The sequence below is a fragment of the Hypanus sabinus genome, chromosome 19, assembly GCF_030144855.1.
Source record: "Hypanus sabinus isolate sHypSab1 chromosome 19, sHypSab1.hap1, whole genome shotgun sequence".
Classification (NCBI taxonomy): domain Eukaryota; kingdom Metazoa; phylum Chordata; class Chondrichthyes; order Myliobatiformes; family Dasyatidae; genus Hypanus; species Hypanus sabinus.
Window position 1 is genome coordinate 21,724,539 of NC_082724.1, and position 27,103 is coordinate 21,751,641.

At 40.2% G+C, this 27,103-nt stretch overlaps 1 protein-coding gene across 3 annotated transcripts in view; it reads left to right on the top strand.

The window, feature by feature from the left end:
- The window catches only part of cacna2d3a (calcium channel, voltage-dependent, alpha 2/delta subunit 3a), an 893,404-nt gene that overhangs the window by 467,278 nt on the left and 399,023 nt on the right, over window positions 1–27,103 (top strand). For all 3 annotated transcript variants that reach the window (XM_059944148.1, XM_059944149.1, XM_059944150.1), the window contains 3 exons: window positions 9,490–9,550; window positions 9,635–9,785; window positions 15,098–15,172. In XM_059944148.1, coding sequence (XP_059800131.1) covers window positions 9,490–9,550; window positions 9,635–9,785; window positions 15,098–15,172 — 287 coding nt within the window. The remainder of the gene's footprint in view (window positions 1–9,489; window positions 9,551–9,634; window positions 9,786–15,097; window positions 15,173–27,103) is intronic.

Sequence of the window (27,103 nt, forward strand, 5' to 3'; positions counted from 1 at the left end):
ACTGATTTGAGTTCACTTACTATCACTGCCTGGAAGAAGGTCCTCCTTCCCTGTGATGGCATGGGTTTCTTCTGGGTGCTCCAGTTTCCTTCCATATTCCAAAGATGTTTGCCCAGAGTTAGTGAACCATGGGCTTGCTATGTTGGTGCCGGAAGCATGGTGATGTTTGTGGGTTACCACCACAAACCTGTCTGATTTGATTTGATAGAGACAATGCACTTCACTGTATGTTTCGACGTGCATGTGACAAATAAAGATGATCTCTCTTTCTTCTAGTATGTGAAGTTATGAGCCAACAGCCAGCTTGAAGGATTAGCCCTAACTTTGCTATGTTATACTGATCTGTTTTGTTACTTATGTCTCAAAACATATTAGTTGACTTGGAAATTTTTCAATCATTTGCAGAATTGGAATGGGTTTGTGATCATTTCCACTTTGATCAGGAAATGCACAATAGGCAGCATCTGTGAAAGGTGGAAGGTGGATTCATGGTTTACATTTCATCAGAATGTTAACCAAATCCCATTCCCTCCATCCAATGCCCAATGCTGTATGTTTCTAGCACTTTGTTTTAGTTCTACAACATGACATATTGCTTTTTCTCCCACTTAATGATTCAATTGAATATCACTTGGATTGCTCTTGGAGGCAAACTGTTTAAAAAAATAAACTCTGGGATATTCTACAGATACTGGAAATTCAGAGCAACACACGCTAGTTCTGGAGGAACTCAGCTAGTCAGGCAAGATCTATGAAAATGAATGTTTGTGATGACATGATTGTAGTTGGTCCCATCTCTTATAATGATGTAACCTGTGATCAAAAAGAGGTAGATTGTCTTGCAGCATGAGATGCTCGTAACAATTTGGAGTTTAACGCAATCAAAGCAGTGGAAATGAGGATTGAATTCTGCCAACAACCCCCCTGGAAATTAATGTCAGGCTTTGTCTGTGATCAAGTCATTCAAATTCCTGGAGACGACCAATATCAATACATTGGAGTGCAACAAGCTCATTATGGTTATCATTAGCAAAGCACAGTAAAGATTGCTCTTCTTATGCTAACTTAAGGAACTTAACATCTTCAATAGGTTGCAACAGGTCCATTTAATATCAGAGAAATGTATACAATATACATCCTGAAATTCTTTTTCTTCACATACATCCACAAAAACAGAGGAGTGGCCCAAAGAATGAATGACAGTTAAATGTTGGAACTGCAAAGCCCCTCCCAGCCCACCCTCCCACGCGTAAGCAGCAAGGCATCAACCCCTCCACCAGCAAAAAAAGCATTGGTGCCCCCCCTCCGAGCACTCAAACGTGCAGCAAAACATCAATAGAGACACAGATGCAGTGCTCCAAAGTCTACTCGTTCACCTGGTGTTCGACATACCACAGGCTCTCTCTCTCTCTCTCTCTCCCTAATAAGGGAAAAAGAGGTGTCCTCGTTTCATAGCGAGAGGGAAGACAAAACAAAACAATTGGCTGATTTATGGTGTTAAAAGTCTGTTGCGTCGCATTTTCCAAGCTCTGTACCCAAAGAACTTAGGTCTCTGGGCACAGCCAGCAGCAAGCCCGCTTCTTATGATCTTCCACGTTCTCCCATGGCACATCAGGCGGCGGCACCAGCCTTGAATCAGCCTGTCTCCAGAGCCGTGGAAATCCAGAACGTTGAAGGCATGCCTGCCTTCCAGGTCACATCCCTGAGATATCGAAAAGCGGCCGGCCACGAGGCCCTGAAAGCTGGTTCCGTTCCCACAAAGAACTGAAGTCAGAGAGTAACTCCAGGTCAGGGTCTTCAAAGGAATCTTGAAAGGGAAAAAAAGAGAAATCAAAGATAGAAATAGAGTCATTTCCGAAGATGCAAGCAAAGGAGTTGCTGATTAGCCCTCATCATAAATAAGCTCTGCCCTCTGAAATGGGTGAATCCTGATGAATCTCAGGGTGGATCCTGATGAATTTTTGCTCAGCTATCATTGAGAGTGTTATGACCACCTTTGTTGCCATTTAGTTCCCTGCTGCCTCCTCCCTCTCTAAGTCCACTCAACGAGTTGTCCACTCAGTGGTGAAGATCATTGGCTATCAGCTACTGACATTAAAAAATCTGTTCATTGCCAGAGTGAAATAAAGGGCTGAAAAATACTGCTGATTCCACCCATGCTAGCAGTCACATATTTACCAAATTGCTATCAGAGAGATGCTACGAGTCCATCACCATCAGCACTACACACCATCTCCAAAGCTTCTTTCCCGTAGCAATCCAGCTTCTCAAGAAAACCCACTCGGGTGTAATATTCTGATTGTCCCTGCACAACATCTGTTAAATGGTCTTTCCTGTTATCTTTGTTCTGTTGATAATTATTTAATCTGTTCATACATTTACTTTATTTAAACTTGATTATTGACATTTGTGCATATGACCATTCTGCTAATTGTCGATAGCTCATGCCTGTTTGCACTATTGTCTTGTAAAGTATTTGTTGCTATTGTATTGTCTGTTCTGGTATTGTCCTGTGTTTTATGCTTGACACCGATCCACAATCAATTCTGGTACGTTTCACATACTGGCAAATAAGGTGATTCTGATTCAGGTTCTGAAACAGTCAATGTTTTGTACTGAGACCCTTCATCAGGACTGAAAAGGAAGGGGGGAGATGCCAGAATAATAGGAGAGGGGAGGGGAAGAAAAACTGGCTAGGAGGTGATAGGTGAAGCCAGGTGGGCAGGAAAGGTAAAGGGATGGAGTAAATGGCATCTGACAGGGAAGGAGTGGACCATGGGAGAAAGAGAAGAAGGAGTGGCACCAGGGGGAGGTGTTAGGCAGGTGAGGAGAAAAGGTAAGAGGCCGGAGTGGGGAAATAGAAGAAGAGGGAAGAAGGTGGGGAAAACAAAAAAAAAAGAAAAAAATTACTGGAAGGAGAAATCAATCTTCATGCCATTAGGTTGGAAGCTACCTAGATGGAACATGAAGTGTTGCTCCTCCACTCATCATTGCAGAAGAGGAGGACAAGGACTGACATGTCAGAATGGGAATGGGGAAAGGAAATAAAATGGTTGGCCACTGGAAAACTCTGGTTTAGGTGGATGGAGCAGGGGTGTTTAAATAAACAGTCCCCACAATTTAGTTTGGGTCTCATCAGTTCAGAGGAGGTTGCATTGGGAGTACGGGATCATCCACATGCAGCTTGACTCCTGTTAGTCCTACCTAATCTATTTTTTATGGGCTGTACTTTGGAATATTTACTGTCCTGATGGCTTTCAAAAGGATGTGTAGATGTCTCAATCATCCAAACAGGGTATTAAGCGTAATTAACCTCCTGTTTTGCTCATCAAAAACAGCCTATCTACAGCCTGACTTTGTCCCAAGGGCTCCTAGCATATCAGCAACCTTACGTGCATTATCTTCAGTTTTTGTCAAAGCACAGTATTCCCTTATGATGATTTTGATAAATCCTTGGGATGAAAGCGCTTGCAAATTTGCTTGAAGCTTGTTCCGCTGCTAACAGTATTAGATTTACTTTTCTTTCTCTATTACTGGATTTATTGAAATCTTTTTGCTAAGAGTCATTTCAGTTCCCAGATTCAAAACCTTCAATTTGATGCAAACTCTTCTACTCAAATAACACTTAATATTTTTGCTCATGTGGCCTCACTTTATGCATTATACATAATTGTAATATTCTAAATCAGGGTTCCCAACCTGGGGTTTATGGACCCTTTGGTTAATGGTAAGGGTTCATGGCATCAAAAAGTTTGGGAACCCCTGCTTTGGGTAATAGCTCAAACACTGGAGAAAGGAAGAAGAGAGGTAGTTGTGGGGAGTTTTGGCTTTTGATAGTACACAAACAAGTGATTAGCTTGTACCAGTTTGATTGTATGCAGAAAGCTGGTCATTTTCATCTGTGTCCAGTGACTGAACTGAACCATCTGTATGGGCCATTAATGTAAGAAGCTACTGCCAGTTTCTGTTGGCCTACATTGCTTGAAGATGATATATCTCCCAAGATGGAGTTGGACCAGATGCTGGCAGTCATGCAGGAAGTGAATTGGACTTGTGACCAATGAGAAATGGCACAAAGTCAGCACTGATTTAGGACATTGCAATGGAAAACTTGGAGAACAGGTGCCAGACTGCAGGAAAAAAACAATCTTGAATTTTCAGCTTCAAGCTCCAAATGGAGTATTGAAATGGGTTGAGTGTCACAGAGTATAAACGACCTCAAAAAGTTAATGAAAGTATTCTCTAAATAATACCTCAATACACCCCACTTCCATCACTCATCTATTCATCTTACAACAATTTCTGTCAATGATTACAGGGAGAAGGCAAGAGAATGGGCTTGAGAGGGAAAATAATCAGCCATGGTACAATGGGGGAGTAAATGATGGGCTAAATAGCCCAATTCTACTCCTATGTTTAATGATCTTATGGTCAAATGGCATCAACAGGATCTATCCAGAGGATCCCATTGCACAACTTAACCTCCATTGTAGAAATGGTGCAGCAAAAAGAGCTTTAGAATGTCGATTGAAAAAATGAAGATGATGGTATCGTTAGGTCTGATCTACATCTCAAAAGCCACAATCTCAAGTGAAATACTCAACAAATGCAACCAGGACTGGCAGGCAGGCAGTCCCTACAAATGATGTAGAGACAATGATAAAAAATGGATCTACAAAGTCAAATGTCTATCATTCACAGAACGGAAAAGTAGGATCTGAAAGTAATGAAAGACTGGGCACAAGTGACGTGTTACAGGACAAGAGGCAAGGGAGACCTGTGGCCAATTTGCCAGAGTGAAAATGAAGATTTTGAAAGGTTCATGGGTTTGTACAGTGAAATTATCTTAGCTGCTAGAGCTTCAGAGCACGAATTTGCCATAGATTTTTTCAAAGATAATCTATCTCATCCTTTGCCACTTAGAAGTGATAGGCCACTCCTTTAGCACAGGCTTAGAAGGGATTGATGGCTATGGTCTCAGCTTCGATTGTAACATGGTGCTACAGAGGAAAGACCTGGACTTAATACTGCAAAGAAAGTTCTTAAAATTCAGCAAACTTTCCTCTGTTAGAACCTTAAACTTGCCGAGAAAGCACCATGGGAGAGTGACTCCATGGAGCATGTTTTTCTGTCTCAGGAAAACATCATTCAACCTCCCACACCCACAATGATTTCCATGCCCTTGTCTTTTAGCCCAGACTTCTCACCTACACTAAGATGGTGTTATCTTTAGCCAGATCTTCTTGGCTGGGAGCTGGACTATGTTGTCATCCCAAGTTATCTGCAGTCTCCTTGATTATAGACACCACCAGAAACTCATTTGGAGCACTGAATACACAAAGGCACATGGATGACAGACACCAGTGGAATGCATTAGGGTATAATCATTTTTGTATGCAGTGGGGTGTAGTTTTGCTGTAGATTTGTAGATTTTTGTGGTACTTCTTGCATTTTCATTATGTCTAAATAACTATTTTGATAGTAAGCTAGAAAGGATGATTGCATAAGCATGAAGACACTCAGGATTTCAAGCTCAGAGTTTTGACACCAAGGCCAAATTGCTTCTTTCCTGGATAGTTATACATGAAGAGGCTCGCAGGGTCCTGTGGCAGAATAGCAATCTTTTCTCCAACAGATTACCAATACTAACACCCCACCCCAGATACTTGGAATGCAGCATAAACCTAGGAGGGAGATTGAAAATCTGCTTCAGTGGTACCACAACAACAGTCTCTCACTCAACATCAGCTAAAACCAAAGAAATGATTATCCAATACAGGAGGAAAAACCCAGAGGTCCATGGGCCGGTCCTTATTAGAGGATCAGTGGCTTTAAATTCCTTGGCATTAACATATCAGAGGATCTGTCCTGGGATCAGCGTGTAAGTGTCATCACAAAGAAGGCATGACTGCCTCAACTTTCTTTGAAGTTTGCATACATTTGGCATGTCACCAAAAATTTTGACAAGTCTGAATAGATGCACTGAGGAGAAAGCCCTACTTGGTTGCATCATGGCCTGGTATGGAACACCAATGCCCAGGAACAGAAAAGGCAACAGGAAGAGGTGGATTCAAAGGCAACACGAGTGAATCTGCAGATGCTGGAAATAAACAAAAACACAAAATGCTGGCAGAACTCAGCAGGCCAGACAGCATCTATGGGAGGAGGTAGTGACGACGTTTTGGGCCGAAACCCTTCATCAGGAGCCTACAATGTTGTGCCACACCAATTAAATTAATAATCAAATGACCAACTAAACTAATCCCTTATGCTGACACAATGTCCATATCCTCTCATTTCCCTCACATTCATGTGCCTATTTAATTTCTCTCAGAATCCCTAATTAATCTAGCTCCAGTACCACTTCTGGCAATGCATTCCAGGCACCCGGGTGTTCTCTCTGTAAAAACACCTGCGCCTCACATCTCCTTTGAACTTGGCCCCTCTCACCTTAAATGTATGTCCTCTGGTATTAAACATTTCAACTCAGTGTGAAAGATGCTGCCCGTCTACTCAATCTGATCTTAATCTTAAGAACCTCTGTCAGATTTCTCCTTAGCCTCTGCCACTCCAGAGAAAACAACCCACTTTCTCTGAAAACAGTAATTAACACTGCCAGGATGTTGCTTGGATTGGAAAGGATGCCTTATGAGAATAGGTTGAGTGAACTTGGCCTTTTCCCCTTGGAGCGATGGAGGATGAGAGGTGACCTGATAGAGGTGTATAAGATGATGAGAGGCATTGATCATGTGGGTAGCTAGAGGCTTTTTCCCAGGGCTGAAGTGACCAACATGACAGGGCATAGATTTAAGATGCTTGGAAGTAGGTACAAGGGGGATGCCAAAGGTAAGTTTTTCACACAGAGAGTGGTGGGTGTGTGGAATGTACTGTCAGCGAAGGTGGTAGAGGTGGATACAATACGGTCATTTAAGAGACTCCTGGATAGGTACATGGTGCTTAGAAAAATAGAGGGCAATGCAGTAGGGAAATTTGAGGCAGTTCCGAGAGTGGGTTACATGGTCAGCACAACAATGTGGGCCGAAAGGCCTGTAATGTGCTGTAGATTTCCTATGTTCTATGTTCTGTGTTCATTCCTGTTGCCAGTCATTGCTGTTGGCTCTCAGCTATTCTGCCCAGATAGTTGCTGTACATATTGAGAAGGTTCAATATAAAGGATTATCCTTCAAGTCATCTTTAGTCTCCTCCACAGTGGTGCTCCTGTCAGCGGTGGCAGATGGCAGGCAGAAAGACCCAGGGATCAGACCCATTCCCTCTCCCATTCTGAGGTGGGTGATCTTTAGGTTTGGCAATGTTTCTGCTCCAAGCAAAGGTCCCATGAGAAGCAACCCAGCTAAGGTTCAGTTCCTGTACTTACTGACCTGATTCGCAGCCTTTGATTCCACTTGTGACAGATGTTGAGAGAATCCTGCATGATCCAACATTCTTAAGAGTTATTTCCTTTCAGACCCAATCTATGGTACCCATTTTTCCCGATTGTGGCATTTACCCTGTACAGCTGGGTGTTCTCCTTGCTATGTTGAAGTACTCAACATTTATTACAATGCTTCTTTCAGGTAATATTACATAAATTCCTGTCTGTGTTTATGATTGCATCTACAGCTGTCTCAGTTTATGGAGCACAGGATGGATCACCTGCTTTGAGCAGTGACAATATAATGATGGTGAAATGCCCATCAAATTTTTCCATCACTGTGTCATGCTTTTCACTTCCATCGTGCTGTCAAGATAAATGATGTGAGAATAATCTCTACTTTATCCCCCATGCAGCACGCTTATTCATCTCATTTCTGCTTTATCTGCTAGTCCTGACATGGTGTAATTGTGTTCCAAGCACCTTTTCAATTTGGCTGTTCCTCACACATGGAGAAATTAAATGTTATTGCACAAGTTGACATTGACTTCTGAAATACTTGGTGTAGGTGGTGACTTAGCCAAGTACTGCAACTGACATCCACCAGGCTTTGACTTTCTTGTTTGCCTTTAGCACGAACCCTGTGGTTTGGGTGCTTCTGAAGAACACTTAGGTAGGTTTAGTGAAGAACCCATTTTGGTTTTTGCTATGAGTCAAGTTTTCAGATTTGTCTTTGGTTGACACAGATGTAGATTGCATTTCATGTCAAAGCAAGATTCAAGTCTCATTTCAAAATAAAACTAATCAATGAAAAGGTAGATCAAATAAAGATAAATCTATTGCTGAGATAATAATGCAAGTAGAAATCATGAATAACATTTTGTACTCATGTAGTTTGTATGAAATTACAAGGGAGGTAATTCTACGGGACTTAGTTTATATTCTCCTTACTATGTAGGAGTACCAACAGTTATTACAATGCTTCTTTTGGGTAATAGTACATAATTACGACAGAGTAGCGAAGTGGTTAGCACAACACTTTACGGTACCAGTGATCCAGGTTCAATTCCCGCTGCTGTCTGTGAGGAGTTTATTTGTCCTGCCCGTGGCCAAGTGGGTTTCTGCTAGGTGCTCTGGATTCCTCCCACAGTCCAAAGACATACCATTTGGTAGGTTGATTGATCTTTGTAAATTGTCCCATGATTAGGCTAGGGTTAAATGGAGGGTTGCTGGGTGGTGTGGCTTGAAGGGCTGGAAGGGCCACACTATATCTCAATAAAAGAATAATAAGTATCTGTGTTTATGATTGTGTCTACAGCTACCTCAGTTTATGGAGCACAGGATGGATCACCTGCTTTGAGCAGGGACAAAGCAGATGATCTACCTGCTTTTGGTGTTGTCATTGGCTGGTTTTAACCCTACCCACCTGGCAGAGAAACAGAAGGGATGAGGTTGCATGCTCAGTAAACAGTATTCTTCTTCTTGGACAGTCCCTTGAGATCAAGGATAACTTGCATTGATTCCAGTTTTGTGGATTCCCAAGTGGCTTATGAACCTAGAGTGGGAGCCACAGATGGGGCAGGGCATGCCTGATGGTGGGTGGTATGCAGGGCTTCTGTGTAAGTCTTAAGGTTCTCTATGGAATCTCCTCTTAAAATTCCTGAGGTGACTGCAACAAAGCTACACTATTTCTTTTTTAAGCTATTTGTGTTCCTATGCATTTGGAGCGCTTTAGGATTGGGAACAAAATCTGTGTCCTTGAAGTCACCGGAGCATTCAATGTTTCACTTGGCCACCTCCTTTTAAAGAAACTTGGTCACATTTCCTAACCTTCACTGTATACGTAAGTTCTCCAGGTTAATGGTGCATTCTAAACCAGACACAATGAAATAATTAGTTTGATCTTGGAAAGCAGCCAACAGCATGAAAGCACTTATAAAAAGAAACGTAAAGCAATGATCTTATTCCTTCATTGTCGTTATGCAAAATGAAATTGTAAAACATATGGGAAAATGTATAATTATTATTTTATATGATTTAGTCTGACAGATGCTCACTAATTTCTTTTCTCCCATTTCTTTTCATTCGCATTAAACTGCACGATTCCTTGGAAATAGGCATAAAATGGGAGCCAGATGAAAATGGAGTCATTGCATTTGACTGCAGGAACCGCAAATGGTAGGTAATAGTTTACAGCCATTGCTCATTTTTCGGAATGTTTTTGGAGACCACATGTTGTAACTTTTCCTGTTTTACCTTCAGGTATATCCAGGCAGCCACTTCACCCAAAGATGTTATCATCTTGGTTGATGTCAGTGGAAGTATGAAAGGGCTTCGCATGACAATAGCCAAACAAACTGTTTCTTCTATCCTCGACACACTCGGAGATGATGACTTTTTCAATATCATTGCAGTAAGTGCTTTGCCTTATTCATGATATATCAAATTGGATGGATAATCAAGTTAATTAATAGTGATGGTGAACTCAAGATTCAACTATTTAAATCCAAACAATTTATGGTTAGGTGAGGGTTTATTGTGTTATGGTTAGCTGAGGTTTTATCGTGAGTGTTGTCTAAAGTTCTCACACTAGGAAGTGTGTTTAAAGTACATGTATACTATGTAGTTTTTTTTCCCCAGCGGTCAGTAGAGGCATGGTCACTTATTCCAAAAAGAATCAGTTTATGCACTCAACACTTTACCTTAAACACAGATAGATTAATGAGGGAGAAATCATCTAGAGATTTTGATCCCAGATTATTTCCAATGTCTACCTCAGTTGTGCATAAAACACAGCCCATGGGCCAGATGTGTGGGATTTAGAAAGTTGATAACTTTCAACCTTATTTCAAGGAATAAGGTGAAAGAGCTAAGAAACAGCAATCCTCCTTTACTTATACTTACTTGTGGTGAAAATTTGATCCCCAAACCTAATTTTTGACTTGAGTTCCTATGGAGCACAGGGCCTTTGCAATGTAGATGGCAACCCTCATCCAAAACTGCTGACTGCCACTTTAAACCATTCTCCAAGGCTCAGCTTCAGTCAAAACCACAGGAGCATTTGTAATGTCTGTGGATGTCTTTGGTATTAATAAGCATTTATGGAATATCCAAAAATTATTAAAACATAAATCATACTGTTTAAAAGGTAAAAATGAATAAAACATTGTAAAGCCATTTAAAACAATTAAATACATTTTAATAACTTAGCTGAGAATAAAATGCTTTTAGTTTAATTCATTTAAAATTGGAAATGTAAAAAATGTAAAGTACTTTATGCTTAATTCTCTCCATTGGAACTGTTCCTCCCCATTAAAATTGACCCACCTGCTTCAATTATACCAGTGCCCAAGAAGAGTCCGGTGACCTGCCTCAATGATTTCCTCAATGCCCAGTAGCACCTGCATCCCCACTGATAAAGGGTTTTGAAATGTTGGTGATGAAGCATACCAACTCCTGCCTGTGAGGTGATTTAGATCTGCTCCAATTTTCCCACCAGAGCACCAGGCTCATTGGTTCTTCACTCAACCTTGGAACATCTGGACAGCAAAGCTGCATACATCAGAATGCCCTTTATCGAATATAGCTCAGCATTCAATGCCATTCTTCCCTCAAAATGATTCAATATGCTCCGGGACCTTGGCCTCAATACACCCTTGTGCAATTGGGTCCTGGATTTCCTGTTTGCAGACCCCAGTCAGTTTGGATTACCAACTACATCTTCTCCATGATCTCCATCATCATAGGTGCGCCACAAGGCTGTGTGCTTAGCCCCCTGCTCTACCCGCTTTACACTTCTGTCTGTTTGGCTAAGCACAGCTCAGATGCCATATTCAAGTTTGATGATGTTGCAGGCCGAATCAAAGCACAGCTCAGATGTCATATTCAAGTTTGATGATGTTGCAGGCCGAATCAAAGGTGGTGATGAATCAGCATATAGGAGGGAGATTGAAAATCTGGCTGAGTGGTGCCTTTGCAACAACCTCTTCCTCCCTGTCAGCAAGACCACGGAGCTGATTGTAGACCGGGAGAAGGAAACCAGAGGTCCATGAGCCAGTTCTCATTAGAAGTTCAGAGGTGGAGAGGGTTAGCAGCTTTAAATTCCTAGGTGTTATTATTTCAGAGGACCTGTCCTAGGCCCAACACATAAGTGCAATTACGAAGAAAGCACAGGAGTGCCCTTACTTCCTTAGAAAATTGCGAAGATTCAGCATGACACCAAAAAGTTTGACAAACGTCTGTAGATGTGTGGTAGAGATTATATTGACTGGCTGCATCTTGGCCTAGTGTTTCCATCCATGCCCTTGAATGGAAAGTCCACAAGAAGTAATGGATATGGCCCAGTGATTACGGGTGAAGCCCTCTCAACCATTGAGCACATCCTCATGAAACGCTGTTCGCAGGAAAGCAGTATCCATCATTAGGGACCTCCACCACCCAGAACATGCTCTCTTCTCACTGCTGTCATCAAGAAGAAGGTTTAAGAGTCTCAGGACTCACACCACTAGGTTCTGCAACAGTTATTGCCCCTCAATCATTAGGCTCTGCACTCTGGTTAAATGCCCTGGCTAGGGGGTCTTTAACTGATTCTGTTATGGTTATTATTCTCTAGATTGAGTATGCTCACAAGTAAAAGAATCTCCAGGTTGTATACTGTGACATATACTGTATGTACTTAGATAATGAAGTTTTACTGGAACTTTGAACTTTGAACAGTTGTCTAACTGACTCAATGCAGGTGCTTTGTCCATTTTACCCATACTGGAAACTGCAAGAAACCAGCACTTTGCCACTGGATTCCAACAATGGAGTGACAGTGTCTCTCAGAAACTCCTGGTTTTGAGAAACTTCATGTCCATGTAAATGACCTTTAGAAGGGATTGTTGGTCTGGTCAGTTCTACAACTTTCACATACTGACTGAATATATGACAAATTCATTGAGAATTAAAACTGTCCACCAACAGGAACAAAGTTACAATTTAGGCCAATCAGTAAAGTCCCAAACACTTTCGTCATATTATAAATAGTAGAAACATAGAAACATAGAAAACATACAGCACAGTACAGGCCCTTCAAGTGAGAAAGAGAGAAATGGTAAAAATAAAACATTAAAATCCTTACCCAAAGACTTCAGACCAAAGGATGGACAGTTTTTTGCAGAAGTAATATTTCGACCATTCATATGGCTAGAAAACATTTCTTACATTTTTATTGATAATAGTATTAAAATTTGAGAAAATCTACAGATGCTGGAAATCCAAAGTGCTGGAGGAACTTAGCAAGCCAGGTAGCATCTATGGAAAGGAGTAAACAGACAACATTTCAGGCCAAGACCCCTCATCATGACTGGAAAAGAAGATGAGAAGTTAGAGCAAGAAGGTGGGGGGAGGGAGAATAAGTACGTGGTGGTAGGTGATAGGTGGAGAGAGGGAGGAGTGACATTATCTGACAAGTGAAAGAGATACAGAGCTGAAGAAGGGGGAATCTGATAGGACAGGGTAGAAGACCATTGAAGAAAGGGAAAAAGGAGGGGGACCAGAGGGAGGTGATGGGCAGTTAAGGAGATTAGGTGAGAGAGGGAAGCGGGAATAGGAATGGTGAAGGGTTGGGCAATTACCAGAAGATCGAGAAATCAATATTCATGTCATCAGGTTAGAGGCTACCCAGATGGAATTTAAGACATTGCTCCTCTAACCTGACTGTGGCTTCATTGCAGAGTAGAGGAGAGCATGGATTGACATGTCAGAATGGGAATGGAAATGGGAAGTAGAATTGAAGAGCTTGGCCACTGTGAGATCCTGCTTCTTCTGGTGGATGGAGCATAGGTGCTTGGCGAAGTGGTCTCCCAATTTACGTCGGGTCTCACTGATACACAGGAGGCCACACCAGAAGCACTGGGTACAGTAGATGACCCCAGCTGGAAGGACTGTTTAAGGCCCTGAACGGTAGTGAGAGAGGATGTGTAGGGGCAGGTGTGGTACTTGTTCTGCTTGCAAGGATAACTACTAGAAGGGAGATTAGTGGGGAGGGATGAATGGACAAGGGAATCCCTGCAGAAAGTGAGAGGGAGGGAAAGATATGCTTGGTGGTGGGATCCAGGTGGCAATGGCAGAAGTTACAGAAAATTATGTGCTGTATGCAGAAGGAGTGGGATGGTAGATGAGGACAAGAGGAACCCTATCCCTGGTGGGATGGTGGGAAGATGGGGTGAGGGAAGACATGCACAAAATGGAAGAGATGTGGGTGAGGACAGCATTGATGGGTGGAGGAAGGAAAGCCCCTTTCTTAGAGGAAGGAGGACATCTCATTAGTTCCAGAATAAAAAGTGTCATTGTGAGAGCAGATGAGGAGAAGATGGAGGAATTGAGAGAAGGGACGGCATTTTTACAAGTGACAGTGTGGAAAGAGGTATAGTCCAGGTAGCTGTGAGAATCAGTAGGTTTGTAAAAGATATCAGTAAGTAAACTCTCTCCAGAAATAGAGACAGAGAAAGGGAAGGGAGATGTGGGAAGTGGACCAGGTAAATTTGAGTGCAGGCTGGAAGATGGAGGCAAAGTTTATGAAGTTGATGTGCTCAGCATGGACACATGAAGCAGGTCCAATGAAGTCATCTGATAGTATTAAAATTATCCACGGAATAGCTAGTTAGCATGGCTATCACTTACTGATCTTATTTGCAGAGGTTAACGAATGAAGTAATAAGATCATTATAAAGTAGTGGCAGGATATTTGCCTCGAAATCCTTAAACTTTTAAAACTGAACAAGGTGAGGATCTGTGGCAGATTCCTCAGTAGCAATATTTGTTCATGCATGTGGGTCAAGATGCCAGGTCTAGTTCAGAGTTCTTGCACACATATAAAGAGCCTACCTGTGGAAGAAATTGGACTGTTAGTCTGCTGATTGCGTTGCAAGCTGAGGTGGTAGGATGGTGTTGATCGAGTGGGCACCTGGGAGTGGTTGAAAGGGGATGGGTCATAGATAGGTGTCGATTGGTGGGGAGGAAGAGTGTATTGTGAGAATGATAACTGAACTGGAGTGTGATATAGTGTGTTAGAGAGGTTAATCGGTTGGGGTTAAGTGGGGTCTTGAAGAAATGATCGGGTGATGGGATGGCAATGGCAGCAAAGGATTGAGCAAGCCTCTGATCGTCAGTGTACGTGTGCTGCACTAACCACATATCTCTTGTACACAGCAAATCTATAGTGTATGTGTTATCAAAGTAGGCACTGCTATCGTTTGATGATACTGAGCAGATCCAATGGCCTCCACACAGATATGCTTCCAATACACAGAGGACAAGAAACAAGTTTTGCAAATTGCAAACTTTGCAGAAAAGACCTGGAAAAACTTAATAACTCGATTTAGTTCAGGCCTCTTAAAACCAAAAACAAAATGGCACTGAAAGGAAAATATACCTGAACATGAAAATTTTTGAATGAAGAATGTTTATCTAAGTTCCAATGTAACTACACTTCTCAGTCATAACAAGATTAAATTGAAAAAACGTATTCCATTTGAGCAAATGAAAATTACCAAAGATTGTAACAGGTGTGGTGGCTGGTATAAAATATGAAAAATAGTTTCACAAATTTGTGATTATAAAACACTGATATTTTCATTATAAGCTGTTTATACAGACTATATTATTTACACTAGTCATGTAAGGTCATGAACAGAGGATCTTTTTTTTGAAAGATATTTTGTATTACATTTTCTTCCTCAGTACAATGAAGAGCTTCATTATGTGGAACCTTGCTTAAATAACACTTTAGTGCAAGCAGACAGGAACAACAAAGAGGTAAGCTGATCAGTCTGTTTCATTTTAGTCTTTATAAAATATGCCTGAAATTTAAATATTTGTCATTTTAAGGCTGGCCACACAATGGTAGTGTCCTGAGAATATTGACTGAGTTGGAAAATGTAACACAATCAACTCAACACTGGTCTATTTGAATACTTTAGAGATCAGTAAAGAACTGTACTCTGTGTACCAATAATGGTGTGGCACTCTTTACTACATAATTTAACATAATCTTTGTTGAAGTAAAGTTAACTGCAACATTTAATAAAATGTTACAAATGGGTACTTGGTTACAAAGCTTTTTTTCTGATTTACTGTAATCTGTACAATAGTACGTGACGCGTTGGTGCTCCATTCTTCAATAATGAACAGTCTTGTTTATCCTCTCCCTTCCCCTCCCCCTCACCCCCGTCATTCTCCCCCTCTCCCTCACCCTCACACCCTCATCCTCTTCCCTCCCCACTCTCCTCCCCTTCTCCCCTTCCCCTTCCCCTCTCTTCCACTTTCTCTCTTTCTCTTTTTCACGAGCCCCCTTCCTGAAGTCAATGACCAGCTCTTATGTTTTGTTGTCGTTGAAGGAAAAGTTGTTGTCATGACATCATAAAACTAAGCTCGCTATCACCTTCCTGTACTTAGCGTTATCTGAGATTCAGCCCACTACAGTGTTATTATCTGCAGTCCTGTAGTTGGAGTTGCAGCGTATAGCCACAGAGTTTTGAGTGTACAGGGAGTAGAGTAAGGGTTGAAGATACAACCTCATGGGGTACCAATGTTAGGAATAATTCTGGTGGAGATGCTGCTCCCTATCTTTACAGATTGAGGCCCATTGCAAAGAGATGTGTTGAGTCCCAGGTCTAGGAGTCTGGAGATGAGTTTCCTTGGTATTATAGCATTGAAAGTTGAGCTGTAGTCAGTAAACAATAGTCTGACTTATGTGACTTTAACTGTCCAGATACTCCTGAGATGAGTGTAAGGCCAGGGAGATGTTGTATGCCATTGACCGATTTTGGCTATGGGCAGATTGCAGTGAGTTGAGGTTGTCTGGGAGGCTGACGGTAATTCAATATTGAAAAGCTACACATGCTGGAAATATTAAAATGCTGGAAGCACTCAGCAAGTCAAGATGGAGGCATCTGTGACAAAAGAATCAGAGTTAGTGTTTCAAGTGGAAGAATCTTCATCAGAACTAGGAATAGAGGAAAACAATTTACTTTTAATTTGCTAGAAAGGGAATAATGGGTGCATTAGGATACTTCCAAGGACAATTCCAGATAGCTGGAGGCCTGGCTTGTGGAGATAAAGAGTTGAAGTTATCTGGTTGAAACGTTAATGAGAGAATTAATGAATACAGGAATGTGAAATCTAAGAAATATTCCATAATAGAAAATGTCCTGCAAGTTGGAGTTATACTAGTGGAGAGAGTAAAATTGAGTTAATATTACAAATGGATGACCATCAGCAGAACTGAATGGTTCTGATACAAGCGGAGAAAGCAAATCACCTGGAATTTCAGAATTAGATATTGAACCTGAAAGGCAACAACATGCCCAGACGGAAGATGAGGTGCTGTTGCGCCAACTTAAATTGGGTCTCGTGAGCACAGAGACAAAGTCACAGACAGAGAAGTCAAAGTGGGAGTGGAATGAGGCAACAGGAAGCCATGAGTTGCTCCTATGGACCAGAGCAATTAACCAGTATACATATGGCTTCTCCCACGTTGCGGAGACTGCGTGATGTATGCCAGACACAGTGCACCAGATTGAAACAAGTGCATGTCAATTACTATTCCATCTAGAAGGACTATGAATGCCTCAATGGTGAGAAGAGAATTAGTAATAAAGTTATTATCTTGCATCTTCCATGGGAAAGTGCCATAAGAAGGGGAACAATCGTTTGAGGTGGAAGGGAAGACCAGGAACTCATGAGGGGGGATGTCCTTTAGGAATGCTGAAGGGAGAATGGAGGGAAAGGTGTCACTGTTTGTAAAGTCTTGTTGAAGGTGATGGAAATTACAGAAATTTGTGGATCAGTTATCCATTAAACTGCTGGAATGTTAGTTTATTTTGTTAAAGTTGATACTTCCATTGGTTTACTTTTTGGTCAGGAAATTCTGACACCAAGCAATTTTGCGCATATTTATTGGCAAGATCAAACAGAGACACATACCTAATGTAATAAATACAATTAAAATTATACTGCAATTTTCATAGATGTTTTAATCCTTTGTGGAGTTCTGTGATAAGGAAATTGGCAAAGGTAAAGAAGGCATGCATCCAGACATTCGGGGAGGGGGTATTAAAGGATTTGGTAACATAATTATTACAGGACTGCAGCGATAATTAGTAGTTAATTGCAGGAGATTTATATATTTTGTGTGTGGTATATTGGAACTAAATACATAAGACTGTCAGATGGCAGACTTGCCACATATTTTCAGAATGTTTATGGACAACTTAGAGAACATTTCTTGTAGATGCACAGCATACTAGTTCAGTTTATAAAATTGCTAACTATTATCCAGATTTTGAAGACGACTAATTCAGCCAAGCTTTACTAACAATTTGCTCAATGCTTAAGCTGTGAAGTTTGATCCTGAGCAGTTTGCATTTCTAAATTAAAATGCAAAATGAACAGTGGCACGATAGTCTTGATCTTTCTTTATTCATTTTGCTTTGATGGGATTTAATACAGATGTAGCAGAATTAATCTGGCCAATTCAGATTCATCTTGCTGTGCCTCTTAAATACCTAAGATTTACACTTTAAAGCTCAAATATAACAAATATTTTGAAATTATGCTGATATTGGTCAATGCTTTACTTGTAGATATTGTGGATATTCAAACAATATTGATTTAAAAAATTAATATCAAAGTAGATGCTGAAAATTTGAAATAAAAACAAAGTGCAGGAACTACTTAGTAAGTCTGACAGCATCTATAGGGGCGAAGAAGTTGATGTTTGTAGATCTAGAATGTTAATTCTGTGATCCTCTCCACAAAAGCTCTGTGACCTACTAAGGATTTACAGCACTTTCAATTTTTATTTGGTTCTGATGTTGAATTGAAGAATTAATATATGATTTCAACACAGTGTATTAACTTCCCTGACACGTGACATGAAAAAATAATGGGCTTTTTAAATGCATTTTATGGTATTTCTATTTTTATTTTGTTTGAGTACTCACGTCAGTTAACTACAAGAAAAGCACTGACAAATTTCAGTGTATTTATTATAAATTCTTGAAAGTTGGTGGTGAGATGCCGTCTGAACAGCTCTGCAATGTTGCTCTGCTGATGCATCTAGGGGTTTCTGTATTTAGCTCTTTTGACAGTAAAGGAACTTCAATAAATCTCTATCACTAGTCAGTAGTGGGTCAGAATATGCCCAGGTGTTTTTGTAGTAGACAGAGTGAATACCTAGAGGGACAGTTTGGTTATGGGTTAAATGGACGAGTTTGTCCTGGCTGATATTACGCTTCTGAAGTAACATTTGGGAACCATGCTCAGCCAGGCAAGTGCAGGTTATTCTGTCATGATCCTGCCATTTCTTATCGATGGTAGAAGGTTTGGGGAATTCAGGAGCTGGGTCACTCATCCCAGAACCTTCTGCTCTTTTACAACCATTTTTCTGATCCATTTGAACCACTGATTAATGCTTTTCTCTAATTGGGGGAGGTGGTTAGACAATCTTTTTTTTAAGATGATTATTGTCTGACACCCATGATGTGAAAATGTTAATTTCCACGTTTTAGCCCATGCCTCAGTGTTCATGTCTTAATACATACAAGCACGGGCTACCTCATTCTAAGGGGCTGCAAATGGAATCATACATTGCATAATATTCACTTCAGGCCTAATAAAGTAGGGAAAGCCGTTGATGAAACATCTGAAGATGTATGGGCTAAGGACATAGCCCTGATAACTCCTGTAGGTATAGTCCTGTAAGTGAGTGCATTGATCTCCAAGAGCTGAACAGGTATTCCTTTTTGATAGATATATTTCCAATCAATGAGACATTTATCTCCTTGATGTTAACATTACTTGGACAGCCCAAAGCAGAACTCAGTTAAATGCAGCCACACCATGCATCTGGAATATATGTTTGAACAAGTCATGTCCAAGTTTGTACTAAGGCTGTAATGCATGCTTCTGGGGAAACCCAATTTCAGCATCAGTGATCATGCAAATGGTGAATAAGAGCTGCCTGATGCAGTTTGCTGATGTGACGAGAATGATGAAGTGCTAGACTGCATTAGTTCAAGTTTTTTTTCTGAGCAGGAGATATGTGGGCGTTCTGCCACATTCTTGGATAGATACTGGTGTTCTTATTGCATTGGAACAGGTTAGCTAGTTGTGTAGCCAGACAGGACCTCAGTGTTTTTATGATAATCTTTTTGTTCTTCTATGGGCATTATTGCAAATATCAACTTTTGAATTAAGCAACCGAATTTAAATTCCCAGCCAGTATGAATTTGATCTTTTATTCAGGCATCTGGACTGCTGGCCCAGCAACCTGAGCATCGTGCTATTGTTGCCCTCCTGCAGCAATTGACATGATAGATCTAACGAGAGCAAAGGGAATTCGTTGAGATAACCTCTTTCATAACTAAAATGTTTGTAAGGATGTTTGACCTTTGCCAGGATACCTGTCCGCTCCTCCATCGCCAGAAGTAGCTAAATAGTAAGTTAATTTCTGCTCTGTTCCCATCAGCCATATTTTTACTAATATTTAAAATACCTGCATATGTACATAACCAGAAGCCATTTCAAACCCCAAGCTTTCAAAATAAACAAAAGTCTATTCATTACAAGGTATCGCTATCATTTATTACTGAAGGTAGAAGAATATAAAAGGCAGGTTCTTGTGTCAAATAGACCTGACATTTGCATATAATGAATTCTTTTCTCTGAGCAGAAAATAAGTCACATTTGTAATTCTGGTGTGAAACTAGAATAATTCCTGCTAGTCTTTATGTCAAGAGAACAAACAGTAGTCTGTAGAATGTAACAAAAGAAAACATGGATTATATTTTCATGGACAGTGGAAGAGACTTTGGTTTTTCATTTCCAAGTGATAAACAACGGTAATTAAAGCTATGGTGGAAATGCGATAATTACCTGGAATTCTTTTCTTTACCTTGGCAAAGAAGGCCTGTCACATTAATTACTTTGGGTACAACATAATACATCAGAAGCTTTCTTCGAGTATTGAGCTTGGAAAATGTCATTCACTGTGGGGCAGCAGGGTTAGCGTAATGCTATTACACCGCCTGTAAACTAGCTTTATTTCTGCTGCTCTCTGTAAGGAGTTTGTACATTCTTCCCATGACCATGTTGGTTTCCTTTGGGTGCTCCAGTTCCCTCCCACATTCAAAGGACATACAGGTTAATTGATCACATGGGTGTAACTAGGCAGCACGAGCTTGTTGGGCCAGAAGGGCCTGTTTACCTTGCTGTACTTCAAACAAAAATCCATGACCCTCGGAGTACAGTTTTATACATCTCTCACTATGAAAAAGTGAATTGAGCAACTTCTGGTTTGAAGGGATATTTAAAACAAGGGAAAATCTGCAGATGCTGGAAATCTGAACAACAAGAATAACCTGGGTTTTGGCCCTAAACGTCGATTGTACTCTTTTCCTGGATGGTGCCTGGTCTGCTGAGTTACTCCAGCGTCTTGTGTGTGTTGTTCGAAGGAATATTTACCTTGCTTAACAGAAACATGTTTAACTACGTAGCTCTTTTGTCTTCCAAATAAGCTGATACATTTAAATAATGCTATATATCAATTGATTTTAGAGTGAAGTTTTTCAATGAAAGGACCACAGTAAAACTCCATTAGCATGGCATAATCATTAATATGCAGCCCTGGGCCACATTTATCAGCACTGAGAAGCCACATTATTCTTCTCAGACCACTCAACATCAGCCTCTACTCACTCAAGGCCAAGCTATGGGTGGTTCTTTCCTCTGTGAACAGTAGCCAAAGGCAGGCATTCACACCTTATTCCCAGCACAGCAGTGCATTTTCCAAACTAATTTCTAATTTCAAAGTGCAGTGGGTTATGCACTGCAGGTTTATTATTCAGGTGAAAAATCAGTCTATGGGCTAACATTAGAGAGAGTCGCAATATATGACTTATGAACGAAACTTTGCACAGATACAAGATTGAAGAAGCCTATCTTCAACTTTTAGTACTCCAAGACCATGTTATTCTGACCATTCTTACATTGTAGTTCCCATGCTAGTTCTTACAGTGATACCAATATTCTATACTGTATTACCCATTGTCACTGTTTTCTCCATAGTAAACTGCAGAGCAAGTGCATGGTGCAAGACAGAGAAATACATGCCCAAATCCTTTACAACCGTTCATCCATCATGGTGGTCTGATCACTGTAATGGTATTCAGGAGCCTTTGGTTCACTAACAATCACCGTCCAGGTCTTCAACTTGAGCCCTCTCTCTGCAGCTCTCCATGGGGCATCACCAGTAGGGGGTGCTACATTATCCTTGCCTGTCGAGATTCTCCTGCCTGCATTAACTATTGATTTGAGATGCAGAGACCTCAACATCTGTGGTAATTCCTTATTTATTTGCAGTTGTTGTGTGACAGTGCATGGTGGATCAAGTGCACTGAATCATAAACTTATCTGATAGAGAAATCATGTTAGGTGTTACGATCCCTTGAAGTATTTTTTTTCTGAAGATCTTTTCTTGTGAAATAGCTCAGATTAGTGTGATTGTTTTGAGTGTGGTGTTAGCCATGTGGGCTATGAATTTCCTGAATTCAACCTTTCTTTAAAAAAAAGTACTCCTGTATTTGTATACTTGTTTTTAGGCCGGGGACATTTCACCATTCACAGGTCATAACAGAAACCTCTCAGAACTTTACTCCTGAGGTGAGAACAAATTCTGTGGCCTGTTATTTTTTGGAACTGCCTAACTCTACTGCTGAATTTTGCAGGAACTATCATATGTTGTATGACCTAGGACAATCCTGTAATTGTACATTAAACAAATCACTGTGAATAGAAGCCTAGTATTGGCTGCGCACCCACTTTCCCACATATTTTTCTTCAAAGAACTTGATGGAGTTCACTATGGTAGCATTATATATCACTAAAGAAATGATTATATCCTTTATGATGAAAGCAGCAATGAGGCAGAGAAAGTTCCATTCCACGTATTTCCAACTTGTGGTATAATATTATGAAATCATGTCTATATATATATATATATATATATATATTAAAAAGTTGAATTAAATAGGTAGTGCATAAAGTAGTGAGTTAGTGTTCATTCAGAAATCTGATGGCAGAGGGGAACAAGCTGTTCTTGAGTTGTTGTGTGTGCCTTCAGGTTTCTGTACCTCCACCCTGATGGTAGCAATGAAAAGAGGGCATATTCCGGGTGATGCGGGGTCCTTAATGATGTATGCTGCCTTTCTGAGGTATTGCTCCTTGACGATGTCCAGGATGCTGTGGAGGGATGGAGCTGACTGAGTTTACAACTTTCTGCAAATTATTTCAACTATTATTTCAACTCTTTCAATTATTTCAACCCTATACCTCCCCCCCACCCCGCCCGATACCAGTTGGAATGCTCTTCACAGTAAAAATGTGTGAGAGTCATTGCAAAACCTGCATCCAGATAAATCATAGAAAGACGTATATGTTTGCATTACCTCATGAATTAGGTAAACAATCAATGAAAAATTTTATGGTAAGCACATATGAATATATTAAGTGCCAAATGATGATTATAGTGTGTCTATTTAGGATATATCCCCATGCATAACAAGGTCAACAGCTGTCTAGAAGTGGTGTTACTATCATCATTAAATATCTAGAATTTCATTTTCTATGTATCAGAAATATTTCCATTTAATATTGCACCTTTCACAGACTCAGATTGTTGCAAAGTGCAATGTAATGTTTTCAAGCTGTTTCATGCAGGGAAATGTTTATAGCATTAACACCTTGCAGTAAGTGTGTTAATGGTTTTGCCTGTTTTGTGCAGTCATGGTAATCACTCACATCTTTTCTATAATGCTGGAGTAAGTGGTGTCTCTCAGCTTACCTCCCTCTGGTGCTTTCCCCTCCTTCCCTTTCTTCTATGGTCTTCTGTCCTGTCCTTTAATTTTCCCCTTCTCCAGCCCTTTACCTCTGTCACCAATCAAATTCCCTGCTCTTTACTTCAACCCCCTCCCTTTCTCCCAATTTCACCTATCACCTGCTACCTTGTACAGTACTTCTTCCTCCCCTTCCCCCAGTTTCACCTATCACCTACCACCTTGTACTTCTTCCTTCCCTTCCCTCCACCCTATTACTCTGGCTTCTCCTCTTTCAACTGTTTACTCTTTTCCACAGACGCTGCCTGACCTGCTGAGTTCCTCCAGCATTTTATGTGTGGTGCTTTGGATTAAATGGTGCCACTTTTTTTTTAAAAGAGTAGATCTAGTTTCCTTCCGTATTTAATGAGAACTCTGCCTATTTTCTTTTAATTGGTTTGATCTGAGATATTGTTCCAGCTGTCAGTTTCCATATTTATTATCATTTATATCATTTGTGTTGTACAAATTGCTTATTGATGAGCAAACTGAGTAGATTAGTGTAAACTCTTTGAATTTCTAACCAGATGTTTTAAATTTCAGACAATGGCATCAATGAAACCAATACACATACTGTAAAACATATGACATCTCAGAGGCAATTGTGCAGAGTTAAATGTCAAGTTCCAATCCTATGTAGTCACTTTTCCAATAGTATCAAAACTACAATATCAATACCTACCCAGCAAAGAACTTGGAAAAAAGAAAATGAAGTTAATTTAAATTCATTCACTGAATTAACTGCATAGCCTGCTTAAGTCTGCTGCTCTTGAAGAAGCTAATCTTTTTAATAGCATATGGAAATTTTTAATTTACCATGGGGTGTAAAATCTATTGCAAAAATTTGGAAGCCTCTTATCTAATAGGTACAATTTATTCTAATTATTACACTGCACAGCATCTGAGGCAGGTCATCAGTCCATCATGAAAAAAATGCAGCTTACATCTAGAGTTAATGGGCAAACAAGAACTTGCAAATGCTAGAAACCTAAAATAGAAAACGTTGGAAAATTCAGCAGATCATGCAGCATCTCAAGAGCGAGTTATAACTGAGGGAAATTAGAAATTAAGTATGTTGATGTGGCATAAAATGTGGAGGGGTGGAGAGAATGATAGCCATGTATGTGATAGGAGGAGATTGGTGAGCAAATGGTGATGTCGGTGGAGAGAGGGCAGTGAAGGTTTGTTAAACACAGCTGCTCTCTCTGGTGGCAGAGTAACAAGGAGGGTTGGAGTAAAAATAGAGAATAAGAGAGAAGGGAACCATGGGTGTGTGAGACTTAAAGCAGTATAGATGCTGGAAATCTACAATAAAACGATACTGAATGTCCGAGTCAGTTAGGCATCTTCTCTAGAGAGAGGCACATTGTACATTGCCAACCTTCCATCAAACTACTCACTCTCATTACAAGCAAGAATATCAATTTATATTAGTGTTTTCATTTGACTGCATGACATGAAGAACAAAAGGAATAGAAAAATAAGTGGTGACATGACCCCCTGAAACACAAAAATACAAATGCAGATGCTGTGGATCAAAGTAGCCAACGTTTCAGCCCGAAACATTGGCTACTCTTTTCTCACGGATGCTGCCTGACCTGCTGAGTTCTTCCAGCGTTGTGTACGTATTCTATGACCCCTTGAGCCTGCTCTATTCTGCAATAGGTCATGACTGTTCTTAAGCTTTGTCTATTCTGCTATGATATTCCAATATTCTCCAGATGCCTCAAAACGTGTTAGTCTCAGCCTTGATTGTATCGAGCAACTTAGATCTGCGTTCTCCTGTGGTAGAGACTTTACGATCCTTATTGTAGTGTTATTGCTCCGACACTCAGTTAGTCACTCCCACATACTGTACAAGCAGGGTTACAGGATACAGCTGAGTATCCTGCAAATTGGCGTCCTGGTGTGCTTTGCACTATCCCTCAATAACGAACACTTTTATAGTTGGATTTCTCCTCATCTTAATCCTTAAGTAGGTTTTGTCCCATTGTTCCAGATCCTCTAGCTAGTGGAACGGTTACTTGGGATCTTTTCTGTCAGTCCTTCTCAGAGTCATTGGCTCGGAAATGTTATGTTTTATTGTTCTGAACCCCAGTTAGCAGAGATTAATTTTACACAATATTAGCATGCAATCGATCATTATATTAGTTAATAACTAGCAGTGTTGCTTGTATATTCTTAACCACCAGGCACCTGAACTCTCAGATGAGACCGGAAGAGACATCAAGTTCTTTAGGCACTGGTTGTACTCCAGCCCATGGAGATGCTCCAAAAATCCCTTGAAACAACTTTACCATTATACTGCTTAGCGTTTTCCTTATTTCCTCTACAACTGAATAACAATTCAATAAAGACCCCTGATGTGTACTTTATTGGAAAATACCGCTTGATTCCTAGTAACTTGCCTCAGATGGGCCTACCTGCATATCTAGGGTCTACAATTAAACTTGAATCAACCATATTGTCAACATATTCAGCCATTTTGTAGCTGTTGTAACAGGGGGATCACTAATTTGGTTTCATCTTACCACCCTTCCTCCCAGTGTTACATGTAATTCATCACTAAGGAAGGGTCCAGCATATCAAGGTTCTTTTGTACATAAATGCATTATACCGAATTGTCTTTTTCTGTTTTCATCTTTCTAAAGTAATAACTATCCATTTTACTATACTTCCAGCAGCTAACACCTTCCCCAGTCACTTATCCTGCAGATTCTTTGTCCTTTTTACAGCTCACTTAGCCACCTAGACGTGTATCATCAAAAAGCTAGATACTTTCCATACAAGTTATTGTTATGCTTAATGTATAGTGAGGGCCCAGTACTGGTCCCAGTGGCACTCCAAAAGTGACAATCTGTCAACATGAAAATGTCCTTTTTCCTTCCAACCTTTTGTTCTGTGTTCTTCAACCAACATTCCTTCTATGTTACATCAGTTCAATTCCCATGAATCTTTATTTTATGTAATAATTTTTGTGTGATATTTTTAATGAACTATCTAAAAAATATAGGTATACCACTTCATGTTTTTCTGATTCAAAGATTTCAAAGGTACATATAATGTCAGAGAAATGTGTACAATATACGTCCTGAAATTCTTTTTAACTATCCTGGTGTTTATTTGATATGTTAATCATGGTTTCACCTTCAACATACCGTACTGACTTGTCTAATTATATAATATCCTCTAAGTGCCCTATAACCCAAACCTACACTGATAATTTCTGCATTTTGATTGCAGCAGATGCCAGACTGTTTTAAATATGGACAGTGCATTTTCTACCCTTCCATCTGTTGTGGTTGTTTGATGATCTAGGAAGATCATCTTTAATTCATTTGCCATTCTGAGGTCATGTTCCGTGAACCCATTGATGGAGGATATTTTAATTGACAAACTAGGATGGGACAAGGTGGAGAGTCTTGCTTGTCCGGATTTACCCTCCGTAATGTATGCACTACTTTCTCCAAACAGTAATTAGGCTCTTGGTAGTCCTCCATTTCTGTTACATCTGTTGTGTCTTCTGCAGTGAAGACTAAAACAAAATAGTTGTTCTGTAATTCAGTAATTTCTTTCTACGTGACAATAGTGTTGCCTTGTAGAAATGGCCCCAAATTTAATTTACTGTTCTCTTGCTCATTTATGAAGTGCTTCTTGCAATCTTGGTCTAAATGTTTTCATAATTTACTCTCATTGTTTCCTTAATTTTTTTATCATTCATAGCTGCTTGCTAAAAATCTCCCAGTCTGTAATTTTATTGCTGTTGTATTTCTGAATGAAGGTTTGTTCTAAAATATATTTTATTATATATATT